A 24319-nucleotide genomic window follows, 5' to 3' on the forward strand; every position below is an offset into this window, starting at 1 on the left:
AAAAAGAATGTGGGCTAAGTATCTAATTTAAATAGATTCATAATTATCTTATGAAGAATTTGTAATATTATATTTCATTTTCTTAATTCCTGCGGGTGAAGAAAAATAATATGCCATTTCATCTAAATAATCGTATCAATATAATAAAATTCCACGTGGGAAAAAGATTATTATATTGACACGTTTAATTACAATCTATGTCCCTTTTAAATGTGTGATCCAAAAGCTCTTAACGTATATACAAATATATATTTAATTCTATGCATAAAACATTCACCAAATTGCATGCAACAGGAAAATAGGAAATTCATGCTGCCAACGGCGGAACAAGAAATTCACAAAAGGGATCCGTACGGGCGCATGTGCCACAAGCACCCAATCCTCCGCGCTGGCACTTGCCATGCACATGCCTTCTTCATCACGTGAGGTCAGGGCACGCCACGTCTCCACCGTGCCTTCCACTGCCCAGGTCTCCTCCGATTGCCCACCTAAGACTAAATGAAGTCATGGGTTTTGCGGACCACGTTGGCGTGACCACACAGGCCCAAGGATCGGCGAAAATGGCCAGGAAATCAACCAAAATCAAGCAAAACTCTGACAAACACAAACCCTAACCAATGCGACGCGCCCAATTAGTCTCCGACGATCCCCGTAATGCCGAATTAACTTAAGGCTTTTCTTGTCCATGGCAGCGTGATCATATTGATCCGAAGCCGGTTGTTGCTCGAATTTGGCTAGAATCGCCAATTTCTCTTTCAGCCAGAAAAAAGCCCAGATTTTCAATTCATTCTAAAGCCCACAAACAATCATCAAGGTAGAGATATTAACATGCTTTGATATCAGCTTTTTTAGAGATTTGCGAAAGACCGAAGATCTTGATTATTCATGGATAAACAAAACTCATGCATTATCAGGAATTGAATGAGGAAACGTGAAAGATTCCATAACAACCTCCAACATTTGTTGAAGTTTGATTGAAAATCAGATTCGCAGAGCCTTAAAAGATCAGTAAACAAGTACTTCTAGTCAATTTCCCTGTCAACCTTGATAATGTTTTTTCTTATTTTTTTCCTTTTTTTGAGGTGTTTGGCTTAGAAGTATTTATATTCCCATTAGCACTCCTTCAGATTACTCCTTCCATCAAGACAATTATCTTAAAATTAGGCGAACCATGCAGCTTAATGCAAACAATAAAATGTCAATGAAATTAATGTGAGCAATGATAAACTAAATGTGAGATCATAATATCAATCGGTATGATAACGCTTTTGTCTTCTTACATGGAGTTTTCTTGCACAGATGTGGGGACATAAAAAAAAAATTTGATGTGCTTCAAAGTATTCATTTTTTTATATGGATTGAATCAAATGAGACTATAATTGAGTAAGTAAAAGGTGCTCCACAAAAATCCTACAAAATGAAGCACGAGATATTCACCACTTTTTATCTCCTCTGTCCCTCAATGAAACTTGAATTACGTTTGAAATAAGGGTGCGCTAGGCCCGATTCAATCTAGAAATAGGATCGAACCAACCTGAAGTAACTAATTCAAGGCCCTTTTTAAGGAAATTGGTTCATTTCACGTTTCCAAGGCTGCAACCATTGATTCTACCTGTGAATTGGTACAAATTGGTATCAAACTAGTTCAGTTTCCCAATTAAAATGGCTTCAAACCAATTTTGAGGGGGAAAAATAATAATGCACCCGTCGAGTATTAGACCACGATCTTTACTATGAATAAACAGCAAAATAACGACTTTGATCAAACTATATAATTGTCTTAAGTATGGGCTTGTGTAATTTATTGGCCCAAACTCTAAAATATGGACCTGTTGGCCCACCAAGTATCAAAACATTTATCTCAAATATTTGAGTTACAACTTGTGTAGCTAATCAATAATTTGTTGTTCAATCAAATCACATGAACTCTATACATATACAAATTTGAGGATATTACCCATTAATTAATCTTATCTAAATGAAAACAATGTAAAATTCTTTTATTTTTACGGCTAGGTATCGAACTTAGGATTTCTCTCCCTCGCTCCTTCAAATCCCAAATATCGGGCAATATTGTTTAGCATCAAATAGAGACTCCAAAATCAATTCGGCACAAAGACCAACTCTTGATGACTAATTCGATTGAAATTGACTCATTATGCATTCGTTAGCATTTTTTATATTTAACTAATATAGCAAATAAACGGCACAAATAAGCAAGCATTGGATATTCAAGTTGAGATGAAGATAGGTGTTAAAAAATTCACGTTGATTTTGATTTAAGGAAATTAGTTCCATTCCAATAGTTGTGATTTGTCTACGGGTAAAGGATCTCCACCCATAAGAATCCACTTGGAAGAAATAGTGCGTTAGGGAAAAAAAAAGACTCAGATTACCATGGACATTCATAAACCATCCATTAATTTGTTGGCAAACACACACTTCATTACATCCCTTATTCTCCCCCTAGGAAACTAGCTGTAATAAAAAGGACTATGCTGGACAATTGAGAAATGTCATCATTAAGCTTTGTCAGAGGTGGAACCATGCCTCCCTTCCTCGATTCTTGAGTGTCGCACGTATCTTCATCGGTTAGAACTGCAGACACCCAAATATTCACATCATGGTAACGTTTCGCCTTGTAAATTGGGGTATAATCTTTGCCTTCATCGGAAGCATAAACTTCTAAGCATAACGAGAGAGCTTTAAGTAGGTGTGGTTCCCATTTTTGCTTTAGTAATTGCTTAATGTACTCGGTCGTGCCTGTAATGTTGGCTTGTAACAACTTAAGCCCAATTAGCCCTAGTCCCTCAAAATCCACCTTATGGCTCTCTGGGTCTGACTCGAGGGACTTCACGCAGAAGTCAAAGTTAAAATTTGGGTCAATCGCTGCAATCTTCTTGCAAGTGTCCTGAACGATATCATTTGCAGATCGGACGTGGGGGAAGAGTATGAGGAAATGGATCAGGAATAGGGAAGAGATTGAGAAAGTACGATTCATTTTTCTTATCACGAAGATGGAGATTCTCAGATAATTCTCATTTGAAGGCAGCGTATTTATACTAAAAGTACTTGTCATGGAAGAGGCTAATCAATTAGGCAATCTTGTAGGAGTATGATAAGATGACCTAAATTGCAGCCATCAATACTATAAATCCAAATCATGTTCAAATTAATGCCAGATTCTCTTATAAGATTGCCAAATCGACCTACCTCGGCATCAATTACCAGAATTCCAAATTATGTCTTAATAAAGCTGGATTCTTCTATAAACATTGGCACAATTTCAAATCAAATTAATTATTAAACAGTATATAAGGATAAAAATTATGGAAGAGGCTAGGCAATTAGGTAATCATGTAGGAGTATGTTAAGATGACCTAAACTGTAGCCATAAATACTAGAATTCCAAATCATGTTAAAATTAATGCCGGTTTCTCTGATAAGATTGCCAAATCGACATACCTTGGCAAAGTTGGCATTAATTACCAAAAATCCAAATTATGTCTTAATAAAGCTGGATTCTTCAATAAACATCAACCATAGTTGCCAGAAATCCAAATAATATCTTAACAATGGCTTGAAGTGGTCATGGCAATTTCAAATAAAGACCCACTCATTATCCTGCCAAATATTCCGGTCAGTCAAGGACATTTTCGTCCCAAGACATTTTTTTATTTCTTTCTCTTCTTACTGTTCATCTTCTTGAAAGAGACAAAGATCTTGTCGAGGATAAGAAAGCAATCTAAAGGGGGATTGAATAGGTTGACTATTGATAGATTAAAACTTTTTGCATAATATCAACGAATGAGCTCTCAAGATGGTATTCCAGACAAATTAGTATGTGTGATGCCAATAAGCAAATCATAGTAGAATAAATAGATAACACGATGATATATAGTAGTTCTTCTTATGACCAAGTCTACATTTACTCTTAGACAAACGGCCTTAACGGCAATTGGATTCCACTAGTAATTAGCAATGCAAGTTACAACTAGCTAGTGTAGTTCTCTTCACTTGGTAGATCACTTTATCGAGATACAATAAAACCATATTTACTCTTATATAGTTGAGTATAAGCTATTATAATGCTAAACAAAATATAGAGAAGTTTGCAAATTAGGAACAATAAAGATTTCTAACTCAGAAGACACTAAGGGCTTGCATGATTGTATTCTTTTTTTTTTTATAAACAAAAATTCTATTTTTTTTGTTCTTAGAATAAAAAAAGAACATAAACACACTTGTTTGCGTTTTTGTTCCAAATCTGTTTTTTTGTTCCGAGAACACATTTGGAACAAAAACAAGAAAAAAAAAAAAAACTTATTTCGTGTTTTTGGAACAATTTTTAAAGACAAATTTTCTCTCCTATTTTTTTCTTCTCTTTTGTTTCTTCTTCTTTTCTTCTTCTTTTTTCTTTGGTTGGTCGCCCACCTCAGCCATGGCCGGCGACTGGCCGTTGAGGGCCAACGATCTCGCCGAGCGTCACTGGCCCCAGCGAGATCGGCGTCGCCGGCCCCGGCGAGGCTCGGCCTTGCCTTGGTTGGGTGAGCTCAAGCTCGCCTAGATCTAGCTAGGCCGAGCTCACCCAACCACCGATGAGGCTCAACCTCGCTGAGCCACCGCCAGGCGACCGGTGGCTAGGCAAGCTCGGCCTCGCTGAATCTGGGCGAGCCCGAGCTTACCCAGCCAAGGCGAGGCCACTGGTCCTCGTTAGCTGGTCGCCGACCATGCTAAGCGGGACCGGCCAAAAGAAGAAAAAAGAAAAAGAAAGAAAAAAAGGAAATATAAAATAAAAATATTAAAAAATTAAAAGAAACAAAAAAAAGAACATAAATTTACCAAACATGTTTTGGTTCTTTTTTATTCTCGAACAAGTTTACCAAACGTGTTTTCTAATCAAAAATTGTTCTCCGGAACATAAATAGAAAAACTATTTCTGTTCCGGAGAACAATTTTTGAACAGAAACACAAATAAACGCACCCTAAGAATTATTCACATGTTATATTCTTGTGGCTAACCCTCTTCAATGGCTTCACTACTCCTTATATACTTTAGGTCATTAATATATCCATTAGTGACCTTCAAGTTTGATCAACTAGCCATTTAAAGGTCATTCGGAGGTTCTTTGCTAGTATCCAATTTACTTTCACACTCGCTTCACTGATCAAAGTAGGTTTCTCAAAATGTGTATTACTATCATGTCTCACAAATTTGTCAATTGCTTTCTGATGCCTATCTCAATTTATCAACTACAATCCAGAGCTTTGATGGCTTTTAAACCATCAACAATCTTCTTCCAATGCATATCTCATTGTTGTCAGACCTAATACATCATTATTCCAATCTATTGCACACTATCACCAGTGCATATTGTAAGTGGCTAGGCTTAGCATCTTCAAAGAAGAAACCAATTGAGTGACATGTGATGTCAAGATCAATGATGCCCTCAACTTCATCAGTGCTAAAGACTTTCAAGATTATTATCTCGATTGGTCCTTACAAGTTATCATAATGCTTGTTTGCCGAAGAGACTAGTATCTCAAATCTATGCCAAAGGATAGGATCATTGATAATGGTAACATATATCACTATTTGCATTTATCAATGTAACTATTAATTTCAAAGGATAATTTGGTGATCAGTAAAATCTCATAGGACATTTTCTAACAATCACCCCATTTTTTATGATGACAAAATCATCCCATAAAATGTGAAATGATAAAGTAAGTATCGAGAGATTTGCATTAAGAAGTAAATGATAATTGCCTGACAATTGGTTTGACTTATTAACATGATTCAGCATATATTTTAACAGTCACATTTCACATTGCATTCCACACTATCCCTTTTTGTCATAATAAAAAAGATAATATAATTAGCACAGAGAATCATAATGCCTTTCATAGACAAAAGATGTGCATTGATAACAAGTAGGATAGCAAATGGGAACATGAAATAGTAGTTCGAACAAAGACATTGTTGACGCCTTAATTTTATTTAGGCTTATTTTATTTTATTAATTAAGTTTTTAATTTATTTTATTTTGTCTTTTTGGATAAATAGATAATAAAAAGAGAAAACAACAAAAAAACAAATAAAAACAGGAAAAAACAAAAAGAAAAACATAAGCCAATAGCCACAAGGGCTGGGCCTTCAAAGCCCAGCCCCACCTCTTTTCTTTTCCTTCGTGCAGGCTCGCGAGGCCCAGCCGCATGGCTCAGCCCGGCCCCTTCTCCTTGTCTTCTTCCTCCCTTATCTTCTTCCCCAACCGAATAAGCAGCACGTGCCGGAGAAGAGGACGCGCGCGACGCCGGAGCAAAATGGAGGAACAGTAGCGCACGTGGAGCAGGGGGCAACTGGCGTCGAATAAGGACGTGCGGGGAGCAGCTGGCATCGGATGGGACACCGGTTTGGCCGTCGAGGGCCGCTCGGCGCGTGAAGGGGACCGGCAGTCGAAGCTCCGTCGACCGAACCTCGCCTATAAATAGTGGAGCACTTCCGTCGTCGAGGAAGGGGAGCCAGCAAGCTCAGAGGGGTTCCCAAGAGACTTCGGGGAGCTCAAAGAGTGAGCAAGGCGGAAATCGGGTCGCGATCTCAAACCGACCTCCCTCAGAGACTTCGGGAGGGTGGCGACAAGCGAGCCCAAGGGGAGAGATGCGGAGTGGAAGAAGCCGAGGCCGTAGAAGGTCGAAGCCGGAGAGAAGAGGTTCCGGAGGACCAGATCTGGGAAGCCGAAGACTCGCATTCGCCGACGCTGCTGCTGGTCCGCCACCGTTCCAACGCCGTTGCCGCGATCGATTCACCCAAGCCGCACCAAATCTGGAGGTTGAGGGCCTGCTGTTGCTGCCCCGTCCCGACTGCCGCTACCTTATGTCGCCGTGCCAGACTCTCGCCTCTAGCAGGTAATAGTAGCCGCCGCCACCGCCCCCGGACGCATCGTCGCCGTTGCTCAAAACCCGGCTACCTCCCCTACCTGTCGTCGTCGTCACCATCATCCCCTCTCATGAAACCCTAACCCCGACGAGGAGACCCGCTACGTTGCCGTCGAATGCTGCACCGCCGTCCGTCACGTCGCCACTGCCGTCAGGCGCCACGCCGCTATCCAGTGACGTCCCCAGTCCCTCCACCCGCGCTGCAGACGGATGGAGAAGCCAGCGATCCCGCGTCGGGTCGCAGCCAGGTAGGGCTCCACGAATCCGGGTAGGGCTTCTAGAATCGGGTCGCGGCTTGTAATCCGGGTCGGCGGCTGAAGGATGGGTCGGGCGTGGGTTTGAACCGGGTAGGGTTCCTCCTGGGCCGAGTTGTGTGTGTGGGCCGGGTAGTCTTTGGGCTGAGTTTCTTTTAATGAAAAAGGGTCAAAGTGGGTTTGGGCTTTTAGGTTTTTAAAATATATATATATATCCGGGCCGTGCCCGCCCAGTCTCGCGGTCGCGAATCGGGTCGGTCCCAACCGGGAACCCGACCCGGTTCGTTTTTATATTATTATAATAATAAATATAATATTTTAATTACAAAAATAAAAATAAAAATATTTTATTTTCCCAAAAAATCAAAAAATAAAAAATATCCCATATTTTCCTAAAAAAGCCAAAAAAGTCAGAAAGAAACCAAAAAAGATTTATATTTTCAGAAAAAGATCAAAAATCCAAAAATGCTTTTTATGTCCAAAAAATGAGAAAATGCCCAAAAAAAATATTTTTCCTTCACAAAAATACATGGAAAAATTTCTCAAAAATCCAAAAAGCCTTAGGGTTTAAACAAGATTCGGTACCGAAAGGGCATTAGTGATTAACTAGTGTAATCAAGTCCCCGATCCTAATTTCTCTGGTTGCACAGGAGCAAGTATTTCTCCCGATACCTTGCTTGGGTTTCTAGTCAACCCACCCCAAATCAATTAGTGGCGACTCCATTTTAAAAATTGATTTACAGGTTAAAAACTTGGACCATTAAATCGTGAATTGGTGGACTTGGGAGAGTCCGGGCATAACTAATTTCAGCCGAGCCATTAGCCTCCTTAGGCGCCCGTATCCGATCGCGGGCGCCGAAAAAAGAGGTCGCGACAGACATATTAAAAAGATCTAAGAACAGTGGGATCTTTTTCTTTTCTTTTTTTAAGGGAGGAGTTTAGGTTGATGGGTATAGACTAGCGCGAACAGGATTACAGCATTGAAGGCTGAAAATGGTCTACTATATACAAATGAGATAACGTCCAAAATTTTGGATCGTGTTTTGAAGTTTCTTAACGGCCTCATGGAAATCTGCATTGGAGATCTCATCTCTTTAGATTCCAAAAGTATGCTTCCCTGAGTTGTTGATCCCTTTTGTCTAGTACAAGAAATTGGGGGCCTAGATGGAGCTGTAGATGCTATTTATTTATCACGCATGACTCTTTTCACACCTTTTTTCAGTCTTGCTTGAAGGGTTCGCCGAGTCTGGTACAAGGAACTGGGGAGCCTAAATAGAGTTGTAGATGCTATTTATTTGCCACGCATGGCCCTTTTCACACCTTCCTTTAGTCTTGCTTGAAGGGTTCGCTGAGTGACTTCATCATCTCCATGTCTCGCATGGACGATTTCATTGGTTGATTTACCCAAACTGTGGAAATGAGCCCGATCATCATCTTCTTTAGTGTTTCCTTTTCAATCTCCACATTGGCCAATTTGTCTGCCTTGAGATCATCATTAATTATGATACCATTTGCCCTGAAGATGAGAGTGATCAAGCCACAATAAGGCAATTTTTCAATTTTTTTCCTTGCCACACAAGTCATATGCAGAATAACCATATGACCCAACAAAAATGTCTTTTCATTCAAGATGACCCAGATAATTCGAGCTTCATAGCGAGTGACATCGTTGGTGGCGTTGGACTAGGGTCAGAGACATATGATCAAAATTTTGTATATCGAATTCATTTTCAGAAGTAGCATGTTCAAAGAAATTTTGTCACGATAGACAGGTTCAAGGCTTTCCAAGAGATAAGCATGAGCCTTGGAAGAAGAAATGGAAATTCTTTCAAAGTTATATAGAAGGTAGCGAGTAAAATTAGCCAAATCTCCAAAATTCACAAAGTAATGGTGATTTCAAAGGTAAAAATGAAACCATCAAAATAAGAGAAAATTTTTATGCTTATAAGTAATGTACTTTACATAACAAGCAACATAGATCCGATACCAATTGTTAGGGCTAATAATACAACCTAGAGGGATGAATAGGTTGCTTTAAAATAATTTTTATGATTTTGCAAAAATTAGCAGCTACAATAGAAATTAGATTAAGTAGGAATTTCAAATGTCATGAAGTATTAATGAAATAAAGTAAATGAAAGTGAAATGAATAAGAGCACACGATAATTTATAGTGGTTCGGCTTTATCACTAAGCCTATATCCACTATCCACACTAACAACCAGAAGGTGGGTTGGATTGTCTATTAATCTTCAAGGTAAGTTGCAATCAACAAGCACTTACCCTATCAGATATGGATCACATTATTAGGACTCACTCACTACTATCTCACTTGTACACTTAAATATTCTCCCGATTACATGACAGGAAGAACACTATAATGGAAATCTAAAGAAAATGAAACAATATGAGCTCAAAGTGTTGAACTATTTCATATTCTTCTATGTTGCTCATCATCACCATGGGCTTCAATAATCTTCCTTTATATAGGTATCTTCAACTTTCTCGTTTTAGATGGTCCAAAGAAGTACCTAGCCAATAGGATTTCCTTCCATGCTGCTATTTACAAGCTGAACTTCCAATACAATTCCTTTTTGTGGCCATGTGCTAGCTTTTCCAAAACTGGTTTGTCACTATTGTCTTATTGCCTACTCTGACAATTCTATGTCACGACCTATCTTTTTTTTGTTTGGATAGGAAAAAACAATTGGTTTAAGAGTATTGCCTAAGACACGAGCCAACATCCATTGATTAGGTGTGAATTCTTCTATGCGCATACCTCGCACGACATATGGGAGGAGTCATCACTAGTCTATTAAGGTCAACTAGAAAGTAAGTGAGGTATGGGAGTATATTTCACTTTCTAAACAACAAGAGAATCTAAATTCGAAAATTTAATTACACCAATTAATCAACTAGTCCCCTTTTGGTACCATAACTTGTTCCCTTTAAGAAGATGTTTTTCAGGCCATCTAAATTGATTTTAAACCTATCCATTAACATGTAAGGTGATCATGTTGATACACAATCATTAAAATAATAATTAGCAAACAAAGAAGCAATAAATAGAATGCAAGGAAAAGCAAGAATCTAATGCTAAGAAATAAGAAAAATGTCATTCCTAACTAGGCCAGAGGTAGACAAGAATCAACATATTGAAAGTGTGCAATCAAGTGATAATCAAAATGGAACTACGCAAACATCGACCTAACATTTGTCTTTAACAACCTATAAAATCATATCGTAAAGCTCTAAGAGTGTGTTCAATTTTTTGGGTAAAGAAAATCTTTTAATCAATTCACACATTTCAAAATAAAACTGTTCAAAATCTAATTTTTAAGCTTATTCTAATTTTTTTCTGAATTTTTTAAACTTTATAATATTTTTCTTTAAAAAAATTAAAAAAATTAATCCAAAAATGGGGACCCGAGCTAGGCCCTGCCCAAACGTGGACAGACACTGGTCACACGAATTTGGGTTCATGGACTCAAGTCGACACTCTAGCATCAAGCCCTCTCAAATTCTGTAGGTCCATTTCACTGAAATAAACCCAGTCCACATTCATATAGATAAAGCTAAGCTCAAATCTATCAAAACAATCTAAACCAAATCAAGCCCAAGCTTTCCACAACTAAACCAAGCCCAGCATTAACACGACAGTTGTGCGACCGCGACGAGGAGGTCGGGAGGAGCCTGGCGATTGAGTGACCGTTTCGTGGCCGCCACCATCGATTGCAAGATCTCAAATTTGGAGACAATGAAAAGAGCAAAGGGTTTAATGGCCAAGTCTCTATCTTCTGAGGTTGCGCGGCCGCCTTGAGGAGGTCGGTAAGCTATGGCGACCGTGCAACCATCTTGTGGCCGCCTCCATCAATTGCAAGTCCAAATCTCAAATCCGGGGAATATCAAGAAACTAGAGACTCGAGAGGGACGATTGCAATGGTATGGGAATGACCAGCCAAGGCTCGACGACAGCCGGTGCGGTAGGCCAGAGCAGACCTGGTGCTAGTCCCGCGACAATGGCTAAATATGCGACTGAGAAGATTTAAGAAAGCTTCTACAATTTGGCTCACATTATTCTCTTTTTTTTTCTCATTTTTACTAAATAGCAGATATCCTATTTGGATGTATCCATCTCCAAGGGGAATTTTTAAATCCAGATTAACTCTGAACATATATGAATTGGGTTGCCCCAAACATCAAATAGAACAACAGTCATTGTATTTAAAGTTATATTTAGCCCCCTGAATATGGCCTACGAGTTTTTTAATTTGTACAATTTTTCCATTGAAATCCCGTCTCACTTCAAATTTAGTTGATTGAAATTGACATGCAATTGGAATTATGCAAAATTCAAAATCCTAATTTCCTTTGCTCTTTTGCAATGTTTTTTTTTTTTTCCTTATTATATTAAAAGTTACCATATCAGCATAAATTCATTAATGACAAAAGCATTTTATGAAAGATAAATTTAATAAAGAACTCGATTTTTGGAAAGAAAAATTGAGAACTCTTTTATATGCAAAATTGAAAAGGTTTAGTACATGACCCAAATTGTTCACAAAATATTAAGAGGAAAAAACGAATTCGGACTTGGAGGACCCAGATTCAGTGAACTTAAACCTAATCAAAGTCCTTTCAGAAAAAACCTAAACCGCCTCGTCTCCATCTATCTCTACTGTCTCTCTATCTTTTATTCACCCCCATCCTCCCCAGTCGCCGCTGCAAACACTATGCCCAAAACAACAGCTCTCTCTCTCTCTCTCTCTCTCTCTCTCGGATGGCCGAGCATCGACCGAGCATCAGGCGGAGCCACATCTAAGCTTTGTCGACGCCGTCGCCAATGGAACCCTCCGCATCTAGTTTCATCGTATGCTCGTGTCTCTTCTCCTTATCTGTTTCGTCACTCGCCACTCCGCTGGTGAGTCCAAGTCTCCACTCGAATCCTCAACGGTTTGATCAAAATTTGGGTTTCTTTTGGGAACCGAATTGATCCCAATCTCTTAATTCTGGGACATATTCTAAAGGCATATTTCTCTAACAAGCCATGTTGGAATTTATTCTTAAAATAATTTCCCCTGCGATTCTCAAGCAAAGCTAAGCCATTGTTAATTATACGAATGATTTCCAAAAGTCTGGAAGATGATGCGGCGAGATGAGAATTTATACCGCTTTTCTATCCAATGGAAGTCCATCGGCCTCAATCGATGTGACGTGGAACTTCGTTTCCCCTCTTTTACTTCGTCACTTTATACTTTAACTTTAGTTTTGACTTTTTTTTTTTTTAAGTTTTACTCTACTCCTACTCTAACTTTTACTCTCAGAACTTTTGTCATGTCCTTTTGCGGAGCGTGAGAGTCAAAACACATATTTAAAACTAAATCGTCCCCACCTAACCCCTCTTGAGAATTCCCTTTCCATGTTCAAAGAGTGACCACTAAAGCAAACATCATCACTATTACCAAATTTTATGCACTTATTGTGGGAGCATACGTTCACCATCACAACTTTTTATGTTCTCTAGGTTTGAACTTCGCTCCCACCAGTTTAAAGCAAACAAAAAAAGCAAGTTCTATTCTTAACTTTACACGTAGACTCGCAATATTCTTTTGAAGTCAAATTATATATTGCCATCCACAGTCAAAAGGATTGGTCGAGACTTTGCTTCGGCCTTAAACAAAGACTCAAAAACAAAAACCCAAAAGAAAAAAAATTAAAAAGAAGAAGAAGAAGAAAAGTAACTGAGAGATGGACCATATATCCCTCATGGTTGTGTCCTCCATGGAATGCTGCATATTCTCTCTTCTCAGCCTGGCGATAACAAAATCAACATGCACCATCATAATTTAATCACAAATTTATTAGTGACATAAATTTGATTAAGCAAATGATTAGAGAGAGAGAGAGAACGCACCCATCGCTTTTCGGCAGAGCGAGAGGAGGACGATTAAGACGGCAAGAGCTCCGACTACTCCCACGATGATGGCAACGGTCTTGCCCGCTTGGTCCTCATTGTTGGAAGAACCTGAACATGTGCATTTTCTTAGCAAAATGCTAAAGCTGATCAACTAGAGAGATGGATAAAAATAGAAATAGAATGAGCACGACGCTGTGCGTGATGAAAAAACTGTCATGGTTTACAGAATTATGTGAATGAGAGTGATTCACATCCACGAGAGAGACACAAAAATCATCACTATATGTAAACACTTAACTTTAGGGTTAAATATTGACAATCTAAGGCTGCAGAGCGTCAACTATGTAAGGCTTAGCAGTCCATGCACATAAATTATGAGCGTGGATTATATTAGCGATGATTAACTCTACAATATGCAAACTAATCATCATATGTTATAAATTCATTGGAGAAATTCTTAGTTTCATTTGTCAATACTTTGTTTAATGGTTTAACATCAACAATATAAGACTAAAATATAGATTAGAAGTGAGGATTATAGCAGGGATGGTACTAATAAAGTTCGTTAGACAGCATAATGTGATTTAGGGTCACTGCAGAAATCTCTATCTTCTCCTTCTCAAAGCTCATCATTACCATCTTCATCAGGTTGCATATTCTACAATATAATTCAAATAAAGCCTAACTTTCCACCCATTTCTTTAAAGAAACTTCATTTATATATGTCAATAATTGACAACATTCCCCATATAAAAAAAGGGGAATGAAGATTTGACCTGCTGATTCTCTGGGATAATGGAAACTTATCTTTTTCATCGTGCAGGAGAGGAAAAGCAAGTATAATAAACTAGTGGACGCGAAAAGAAGTCTATTGCATTGAAGAGAATAACATAAAGGAAAAGACCAAAAGAATAGAGCTCCATTCCTTAAAAGTTCTTATTACTGCCCTTTAATGCTTTTACTTTACAAAAGTGGCACTTACGAGCTCTTGGCTGAGAAATTTTTTTGAAATTACACTCACTTTCCCTCGCTCTAGAGTGCAGTAAAGCAGTCGAACATTGTGTTTTTGAACTGAACAGAACAATTAGACCCGGTGTTAGAGGTATTTCCACTGTATGATCATTTGCATAAAGACACATAAAGAGAAGTATTCTATTCGTTTGCGGGAATAAATGAATCGGAAGTTAAAGAGGTTGTAAACTCAACTCACCCGAAGAGAAATCGTAGTAGCCGGAAGCCCAGTAGCGCACATAACACTGAGCCAGGAAGACGTCCGCTGCTGCCGCGGTTCCACACAGGGTCCTCGACTCCTCCACCGCCTGCGAGAGGCAAGTGGAGCAATCGGCCGTGCTCAGATCGCCTAAACACTGGGCAAAACCCTGGACAAGTCCCGAGCGGCTGACCCGAAAACCTATCGCACCTCTCAAGTCAGCGAGGACGTCGTCTCTGCGCCGGAAGAACTCCTGATCGCTCCCGGCACTCTTGCTGCACTTATGGTACCTCAAGCCCGTGTCGAGCCTCCCCAAGAAATCCATGTGCTCGTACCTCACGTAGCAGCTGTCGAGCTGAAGGGAAGCCCCGTACGAGTAGGGACACACCAGGCTCATCTGGCTCACGGCGCTCTGGATGCATCCCGAGCATTCGACGAGGTTCAGATCGCCCCGGCACTGGTACAGCCCGTAGATCAAGCCCTCGGGCGGGGCGGCAGTGCCATTGCCGACGGCGAAGCTGTTGTACGTGGCCTGGGACGACGAGCTCACGACGGACGTGAGGACGGAGTTCAGGTTGGACTCAAAGAGCGAGCCCGGCTGGTACTTCTCTTGCGAGCAGCCGGAGTATATGTAGGCGTTGGGCTTCACTAGGCGGGCGTGACTGAAAGCGAGTAGGAGGAGGAGGAGGAGGAGAGAAGAGGGATCGAGAGCTGAGAGTAGGGCGTTGCGAGAGGAGTGTTGCTGAAGGATTCTCACCATTCTTTTGTTTAATCTTCTTTTTTTTGCCTCTACTCGCATGTAGTGATGATGATGGCGGTCTTTGCTTTTGTTTCTTTGGGCTTTGTTTTATGCTTGGCCTGTGATGGAGGGGAGTGTAGGGGAGGGAGAGGAGTGATTTGCTTTTTAGTTTTTATCGAATTTTCTCGTGGAAAGCATGTTGAGAAAAAGAGGGTTCATTTTGGGCACCTTGATCATTGTTCTATAAGCGGATTCTTTTTATTTTGCGCACAAAAATATGGACTGAGTATAAAAAATTATAGGTGAAAAAAAATTGACCCAAGACTTTTTTTTCAAAAAAAACTTATCGGAAACTTACCAAAACTATTTATCATTTGCGAATTAGTAATTTTCACATCGACTTACCGACCTTTTAGTTACGTAACTTGCTAAAGGACCGCGTAACAGCTTTAATATGAAATTACCAACCTATATTAAAGTGACTTAGCAACTTATGTAGGATGAAATTTCCAAGTAATTTGAGTTACGTAAAAGTCTAGGATTATATTGGTAAAAAAAAAAGACTAAATAGACATTCATACATCAGATATAGGTTTAATTTGATCATTTTCTCAAAAGAATATATTGCCATGATATTTAATAATAGCATCGAAGAACTCTCTATTTTGGGAACGAGTCTAATTTCCGTAGTGTTGGAATATGATATCAAATACAAAATACAATAACTCGTAGTTAAATTTGTTTACCACCTAACTCGATGGATGTAAATACCAATTAAGTAAAAACGGATGTATAAACTCCATATATATATAAGCAACGGAGTCGCTAAACAAAAAATATAAATTTGTTGATTAAAAAATTAAAGTGCCATGGGAGATAATTTGCACTACGCATAGAGACGGGTATAACCTTGGAAAGTAAGGAAACGACTAAGCTTCGTCACAAAGGCAAAACGAACAAACATACGAATCGGAAGAATCTTAAACAAAAGTAATGATAGGGGCCGCGCGAACGCAGGCCCCTGCTGCCACATATTATGACGTAGGCTCAACCGCTCCGGGCTGACCTTAGGCGAGCACCCCTCCATAGTGCAAGGGACGTCACTAACCTAGGCCATGGGCCTTCTTGATTGTCCATTGACCCCGTCCAGGTAAGTATGTTGCAAAAAGCACCAGGGCCCTCAACCTCTTCTCTCTTCTGTTTCCTTGTCGATGTGGGACTCCGGAAAACAAGCCTTCTCAAACCGAGCCGACAACGCCAGGCTTGTTGCGGATCGCTGTCGGTCTTGTTTCCTGAGGTTGTAGCGTCGCTTGGCGGTCGCCCGGATCAGCAATTGCACTTTGTCCATTTCCTGCGACCTCCTCGTGCGTTCTATGAGGATCGATTTTGTCATCCTCGTATCCAGTTCTCAGCATCGTGCAGTGTGAATCCCCTGCTCTTACAGAACTATCCGTCTCTGAGGTAACTCTGAAGCTGGTGCTGGAGTTTGAGGGCGATGAGGTAACATTGCGAAGAGGTAAGATCAGAGACAGAGAGCAGGATGAACATGGTAGATGACGTCCGACAGCGGAGAGAGAGATAGAGAGAGGGAGAGGGAGAGAGAACCTTGAGGCGACAAAGACCGAATGCAGGTCTGTCGCGAGCCGGTGGTGGTAGAGATGAAGAAGAGGAGGTGCAAAGAGAGGGGGGCACGGTAAAGAGCACAAAGGAGAGGCGAAGGGATGAAAAGGACGGGGAAGAGGGAGAGAACGTGAAAATGATGTTGATCTACAAGGGTTGGTACTCTTTTATTTTCAGTAGGATATGGATTTCTTTTCTCTTTCTTTTCTTTTTCTTAATCCAAAGATACAAGCATCATGATATGTGTGTGGAAACTCGGTTATTAGAAGATTCAACAAAATATCTTGGATTGAAAAACTCGTTTATTAAACAAATATGATGAGTTGGGATATATAGGTTGGTTAAATTTTGTTAAATGGGTTGATATGAGCTTGAGCAATAAAGTTTCATAAAATGTGGGTTTTTAATGGGTCTAAAGCCCAACCCACCTGCAGTCTCTTTTCACTTGTCTTCAGGCTTAGATCAGAGGTTTTCAGGTGGGGTAACTTACTATCTATTTATGATATTATTATTTTTTTTCAAATTTGAAAAATAGTAAAGAATTCATGATCTTTCATGCTTTTGAAGATAATGAAAATGAATTTAGTATTTTACATGTCAATATTCATTGACTTGTTAATTCTAAGATATGTGGGATACTTCATTGTGAAACTCAAAAAATTGCAATAAAGAAAAAGCCACAAACTTAATTGGAAAATTTTATCTTTTACACACTAGACGCATAGCATAAAAGTTTTTGTTTTTAGATATCTATGTGTTTTAATAATATGGGTCAAGCCGGATATGTGTTTGATACGGATTAGGTCAGATTAGTATGAGTCATTGAATTTGTATTATATATAAATGAGTCAAAATAAGCCAAATAGGTTGATTTGGGTAAGATCATTTTCGATCCAACCCAACCCGACACGTCCATTTGACGACCATACTTGCAAGTACCACAAAGCAACTAGAATTAGGCCTATACTAAGAGCAATTTGCATATAATGTGAAATTTGAATGAGTAACGCCCAATTCCTACGTTGAAAGTTTTCATATGCCTCATCCAATTGCCTAATCTCATACTAATTTCAATAATAATAATAAAAGGTCAAGATACATGGCTGAGCATACCCGGCAACGGTCTTGACCTCCCTCCACCAGGCCCGGTAAGATACCCAGCCAAGGGCGGGAACCGGCGGCTCATGGCCATACGTTGGTTGCATATAAGATTTTTTCTTCTTTTTTTTTGACGGAATAGGTTGCATATAAGATTTGATAAGCATCAATCTATCAACTTCAGGAGTCAATTGCGTGTCCTCTTTCCAAAACTCTTGAGGGGCCCAACTCGCTCGTATTCTTTTCATTTGTTCCCTACCTGCCCCAGGAAACAAGACTTTCCGCTCCGGCCCGGCCCACCATTGCTGGCCCACGACTACCTGTACGGATGTCGACAATCGACTTTTTGAAACGGTCATGCGTGGGCCCTACATCTATATTTCGTTTTATCCCCCTTCCTTCATGATTATGCGGGCAGAAAATTTAAATCCTATTTTAAAAAGGAAGGGAATATTACTATTTGCCCCCGACATTTTTAGGTGGTTTGCAACTTGCCCCTTGATATCTTAAATTTGGAGAAAAAGAACACCTAAAATTTTCAAATCGGTATCAATGTACCCATGATGATGATATCCACTCCGGCTAAATTCCTCGCCGGAAAGTCGGTCACGTGCTTTCACCTGACTACGTGATGCTCACTTAAGAGGGGAAAAAGTGCCCAACAAATTTAAGAGAACTACATTATGCTCCCTAGATTTTCAAAATAGTAATAATTTGCCCGCGGATGTTTCAACTTTTTGCAATGTGCCCTGTGATCTTTTGAAATTGATTGCAATCTTGTTATGGTAATTTTATAATGAAAAAATTGGTCATACACCAATGAAAAATGAAAGGCATAGAATATATATATATATAATTCCCCTTTCTCTCATCTTGTCCTTAGATGATGCTTTCAAATTGATTTACAAATAACATCATTATATATCATTTTTTGGACTTACTTTAAAATAAAAGACATTAGGGTTACTAGTAAATCATTAAAATATCATCTAAGTACTAGATAAGAGAGAGGGAAAAGGAGTAGGTCGCGATGGCACGGTGACCAACAACACTTTTACCTTAGGTGAGGTCAGCAATCCTTGTGGCAATCATCAATGATTTGGGTGCTCTTGATTGGAACAACGTTGTGCTACTCTTGCGAGGAAGAGAGAGAAAGTAGATCCCTCCCCTCATTGATCAAAGTAGAGAGAGAGGGGGGCATCTTGGGAGGGATCAATTCTTTTTAGAATATATTCCAAGATAGGGTAAATGCCTAAGTCGATCCAATTCTCTTTAGGATGGCATATTTCAAGAAAGGGCGAATGCCCAAGTCAATTGAATAGGGACTCTCCCTCTCAAAGGCATCTAGTATGGGAGGAAGCAATTCTTTTTAGGATGGCATATTCCTCCCAATTCTTTTTAGGATGCATATTTCAAGATAGGGTAAATTCCTAAGTCGATCAAATTCTCTTTAAGATGGCATATTTCAAGAAAGGGCAATTGCCCAAGTTGATTGATCAGGGAAGAAATCCTCTCTCTCTCTCTCTCTCTCTCTTCATTTTTTAGTTTTCTTTAATTTTTGGTTGTAATTAATAGCTATAAAGGAAATATTACAACTATTATAAACAGATCATAAGTCATATTGCAAAATTTTTAAACATTAGGGAGTAATTTGTGATTGTATAACAAATCTGGGGGCAAAATATAATTATTGCCTAAGGAGGCCTCAAGTCCTACCAAGAGATGGATCAAGTGACATCACATAATTGATTCTCAGGTTAAAGTGTGATCGGAGGTAGGGGTGATCAATTCCCAATTCGGTCAAATTCCAAAGTAAAACCAAGAATTGTGGACTGGACCGTTTGATCCTATGACTAGGAATTAAACTGGACTACCAATTCAGTTTGGTCCAAGCCAATGGAATCAACCACTTTTTTTCCCACTAAAGAGTAGACATGAACAACAAGAGTTATTGATGAAAGCGAAGATCAATAAATAGTTATCGTGGCATAACTTGTGATACCAATGGACGAGATGGTGTTTAGATCACATTTTACTAATTCTTTAAAGAAATAATTTTAAAAAAAAAGTATATGTAGTCGATTCAATCCGATTCGGTTTGCTTCTAGGAAGAATCGGGAACCGGACTACTCGGACACTGATTCCATTTTTAGGAACCGGGAACTAAACCAATACTCCTAAGAGCCGAATCAAACCAGATTGTTTGGTCCAGTTCTTGCAGTCCATTTGGCACACCCTAATCGGAGTTAATGTTAAGGGTGACATGGAAACTAGTTTCAATTGTCATGGGGGCTTTTATACCAAAATTGAGATATTGGGAGCAAGTTGCAATAAACATAAAAAGCAATTACAGTAAGGAGCCTAACAAATTCCCTATGATGATAATCATATTTCAAAGGCCTTCTGAGATATTGCTTGATCAGTGCATTCAAGAACTCAAAAGTATGACTCAAATCAAGAATCAACAATCTTTCTTTCAATTGTCTCTTGATCGCAATAAAAGTAGACATTTTTTGTTCGGATTATCCATTCGAAGCTTATGTCTTGCTTTAAGTGCACCATCAATTTAAGTTTGGGTTTTAACAAACGTGGAGTCAAAACTAGATTGATTGATCAAGATTAGGGTTGGGTCTAACATCAAATTTATGATTAAGAACATACAAAATTTTAAGGGTTCTTTAGTCGAGTCTAGGTAGGCAAAGGTCTGGAAAACTATCGGTTCCTTCAGATCGATTTACACCATATGACTGTGCCTATTATCGTTTACTCTTGTGATCTTGTCTGCATGAAGATCCACCAAATTATTTAGCGACACGCAAGGCAGTGGGCCCGGAGAATTTTGCATTTCTGGAGCAACCGTCCTCCAAACGCATGCATGGACAAAGTACAAATCGTGACTCGTGAGGTACAGATGATTATAAAAAACAAGCCGTATGCTACCCCGAGGAGAGGACGAAGGGGCAGGGGGGACCCGGATTGTGTGGGATATTTTGCCAAGACGATATTTTTAGTTTTGGTCGTAATGTTTTAGGCATATTTATAGTGTACCAAAGAGCCTCTCCCTCTATCTCTCTCTCTCCCCGATATTTTTAGTTTTGGTCGTAATGTTTTAGGCATATTTATAGTGTACCAAAGAGCCTCTCCCTCTATCTCTCTCTCTCTCTCTCTCTCTCTCTCTCTCTCTCTCGCTGTTTTTTGGTTTTTGTCAAAGAGCAAACAGCTTTACATGTTCCAACACGGGGGAGTCAAAAAGACATCCGTTTGGAGCAGCGTGAATGATTCGTATTGCCAAAGAAGACGAAATCGCAAAGGGAAATGTCGAGATCGAGAGAGAGATGACTAAAGAGACCACTTGATACAATATCATAAGATGGTGCGGAAAACGAGGCATGTTTGTGGCCACATGCTTCGGCTACCTTGCTGACTACCTAATGTAAACGGATAAACAAGTTTTTCCAACCTCGCATCTCGTCATACGAAACTCAGCACCACTCGCATCAATTCGCCTTTTATAAGTTCCTCGTTGAGATGAAGGTGACCGGTCCCGATTTGGCCAATCCTCTTACTATACATCAAGGGGAATGAAACTTAACCAATTAATGAAATTTAATAGTGATAGTAACGTCACTTGTTTATCAAGTAATGCACTATCAAGAATTTTGTCACTCCTAAGGTGAGCTGCAATGATTAAGTGGTTGAACTAAGCCCTTAATGAATTCATAAACATTACTAGTGGTGATTAAACTGCATAATACACTTAATGTAATCATCTATATAAGTGTGAAATGGGGCTTCTCTTATAAGAATTATTGTGAAAAAAATCTCTAGAGTACTTATGAAAAGACCAAGCATGCATACGGCCTATTATAGCAAAACTGCATTGAACAACAAAATTTGTGAAAATGCAATGTGATTAAAGAAAATTATAATTCACAAAAAAGAAATTCTTCATTCATAGAAGTTTCAAACTTCGACAATGATTTCGTGATTTATATTTCATTATTTCTATACTTGGTTCTAGCCTAGCAAGCACCATTTCTGATGCATTACGCTCCAATTATCCAGCATCATTCTACTTTTTTTTCAAAACCTTTGAAATATGTAGAGAATTATTGGATGTTTCAATTGTTGTGATTTATTGAAAGCTATGGTTTACTAAAAAAATTTTACCGTCATCAATTTATAACTGTTTTTGTCCACCATTACTTTGAAATGTTGCATTTGGTAGTCAAGATAAAATTTGGAATATGATAAAATTTATCATATCCTACATTTGGTGCTTGCTCAATACAAAGTAAAGTTGGATACAAGAGGAATATAGGCTGAATAAAATTATCTATGGGGAAGGAGGATTAAAGTGGATGGAATTTCTAATATCCATAATAGGAAGGTTAGTTTCCTCGAATAAAAAATTATTAAAATAATAAAATAGAAATTATATTTCAATATAAATAATATGTGGATTCTAATATAAGAAATTCAAAATAACAAAAAATAAAATTTTAGTTTTAATTTTTTTCATTTCTATTTATATATTCAACGTAATTCCATCTTATAATATAAAGGAAAATTTCACAAAAGGATCCAAAGTGCCTTTATTTTCTCAAATAAAGGCCCGAAGTGGACTTTGTTTCAAATAAGGACCTGAAGTGGCTTTGGTTGTTTCAAAATAAGGACCCGACCTCGCCGATTCTTGACCGCCTAAATTTTTCAACTAGTCAAGGGTATTTTCGTCATTTAGCATTTCCCCCTCCCCCCCCCCCTTTTTTCCTTTTCTTTTTTGGTTCTTCTTCTTCCTCTTTGTCGATGGCTGCCGGCCATCGGCGATGCCCACAAAGGGCTGGGCGAGGGTTGCCTTCGCCGGTGAGGGCCATCCACACTAGCCACAAGCAAGGGATGGCGTCGCTTGGGCATGGCGACCCTCACCCAGGGGCTATCTACTAGTAAGGACTAGCGTGGGTGGCCCTCGCCGGTGAGGGCGACCCTCACCCAGCCCTCTATGGGCATCGCTAGTGGTCAGCTAGCCACTGGCAAAGAGGAAGAAGAAGACAAAAAAAAAAAAAAAAAAAAAAAAAAGAAAAAAAAGGCGAAAAATGGCAAAAGATGAAAGTACCTTGATCGTCGAAAAGTCAAGTCCTTATTTGAAACAAACATAACCACTTTAGGTCATGATTTGAAACAACATCTACTTCATGCCCTTATTTGAGGAAGTGATGGCATTTTGAGTCCCTATTTGAAATAATGTTCACTTCGGACCCTTATTTGAGAAAAAGATGGTACTTCGGGTCCCATTTTGGAATTTTCCTAATATAAATTCAATATATAGATATAAATGTATATTTATATTTATTACATATTTTAGGTATTTTTGTATCTTAGATATAATGATACAGTTTATTAATTAATAAAATTTTATTAGAGAATGATGGAAGAGGAAAAAGAAATAGAAAAGAAAATAATTAAAAAAGAGAGGCAAAATAAATATAAAAGAAAATCAAAATAATTTAGGCAACAGAGTCATGAGAGATTTTTACAATCTCCATTTTTTATTTGTGAACTTTTAGGTTTATTCTTATATATATAATAAGATAGATGTGAATGCATTCGACTTTACTACCAAGATTCACAAAAAAGTGTATAGGATATAGCAAAATCTTTAGATTTCATATCTTATCCAATATAATGCTATATTGATTAGAAATTTGGACGATCAAACGTGTTATAATGGTTTAGTTATGATCTTGTACAGCTTTCTAATGGCTATAACGTTTTGTAGTGTTTGATTTATTACTCCATACACTTTTCGTTATTTTAGGGAAAACTCCCAATAAGGACTTGAAGTGAATCTATTTTCTCAAATAAGGACCGAAAGTGAACTTTGTGTCAAATAAGAACCCGAAATGGACCCATTGTTTCAAATAAGGACCTGAAGTGAATTTTGTGTCAAATAAAAATCTGAAGTGATCAAGTTAATCTTTATTAAGGACCTTAGCTCGCCGGCAAACACTTTCCGTGATTAAAATATGGGCAATTTTGTTAGAAATTTGTGATTGGAAAAAAAAAAAAGAGGAAAATTTTAAATTAATTAAGTTTAGGTTATTCATTTAAATGTTTACGTTATCTTCTTTCTTCTTCTTTGCTGCTCCTCAACCAAATTGCTGCCTGGTCATCGTCATGACTCGATTCTCGTCGCTCCTCGTCTTGCTCGACTAGCGGAAAATTTGGGTCTCTATAAACAAAGAAAAAAGCATCTGGTTTTCTTCTTGTTTTTGATTTCGTGCCTCAATTGGCAGAGAATTTGGGTCTTCCAATTTGCGGAGGATGGGTACAAGGAATGGGGAAACCATTAAAAAAAAAAACTAGGGTTTTTTGTTTCTATTTTAAGATTTGTTAATTTTCCTTATATTTTTTTTTGGGACAAAATTGCCCAAATCCAGTCATCGGAGATGTTGCATGCTTGATAGCTGGTGAATATTTGGCTGACCAGCAAGCTTAGGTCCTTATTTGGAATTAATTCAACCACTTCGGGTCTTTATTTAAGAAAAT

The 24319-nt window shown here is 38.8% G+C and overlaps 1 protein-coding gene and 1 non-coding gene across 3 annotated transcripts; both read right to left on the minus strand.

The window, feature by feature from the left end:
• Positions 1–12762: 12762 nt before the first annotated feature.
• Positions 12763–15252, minus strand: LOC104444382 (plasmodesmata-located protein 8). 2 transcript variants are annotated; one of them, XR_005551044.1, is made up of 4 exons: positions 14317–15252; positions 14089–14177; positions 13104–13214; positions 12763–13000 (listed from the first exon to the last, which is right to left on the minus strand). XR_005551044.1 is itself a non-coding variant. In XM_010058039.3 (3 exons), exons 1-3 carry the CDS (start codon positions 15113–15115, stop codon positions 12996–12998), a joined length of 915 nt encoding a protein of 304 aa, XP_010056341.2. In that variant the 5' UTR covers positions 15116–15247; the 3' UTR covers positions 12763–12995. The 2 variants fall into 2 exon arrangements, 1 of the variants encoding a protein (XP_010056341.2); XM_010058039.3 differs by lacking the exon at positions 14089–14177 and having other exon boundaries at positions 14317–15247.
• Positions 15253–16051: 799 nt separating this feature from the next.
• Positions 16052–16213, minus strand: LOC120294172. The gene has a single exon (XR_005551664.1). It is a non-coding gene; the product is annotated as a U1 spliceosomal RNA (small nuclear RNA).
• Between the last annotated feature and the right edge of the window lie 8106 nt (positions 16214–24319).

The sequence above is a fragment of the Eucalyptus grandis genome, chromosome 5 (assembly GCF_016545825.1).
Source record: "Eucalyptus grandis isolate ANBG69807.140 chromosome 5, ASM1654582v1, whole genome shotgun sequence".
In the NCBI taxonomy this organism is placed as follows: Eukaryota; Viridiplantae; Streptophyta; class Magnoliopsida; order Myrtales; family Myrtaceae; genus Eucalyptus; species Eucalyptus grandis.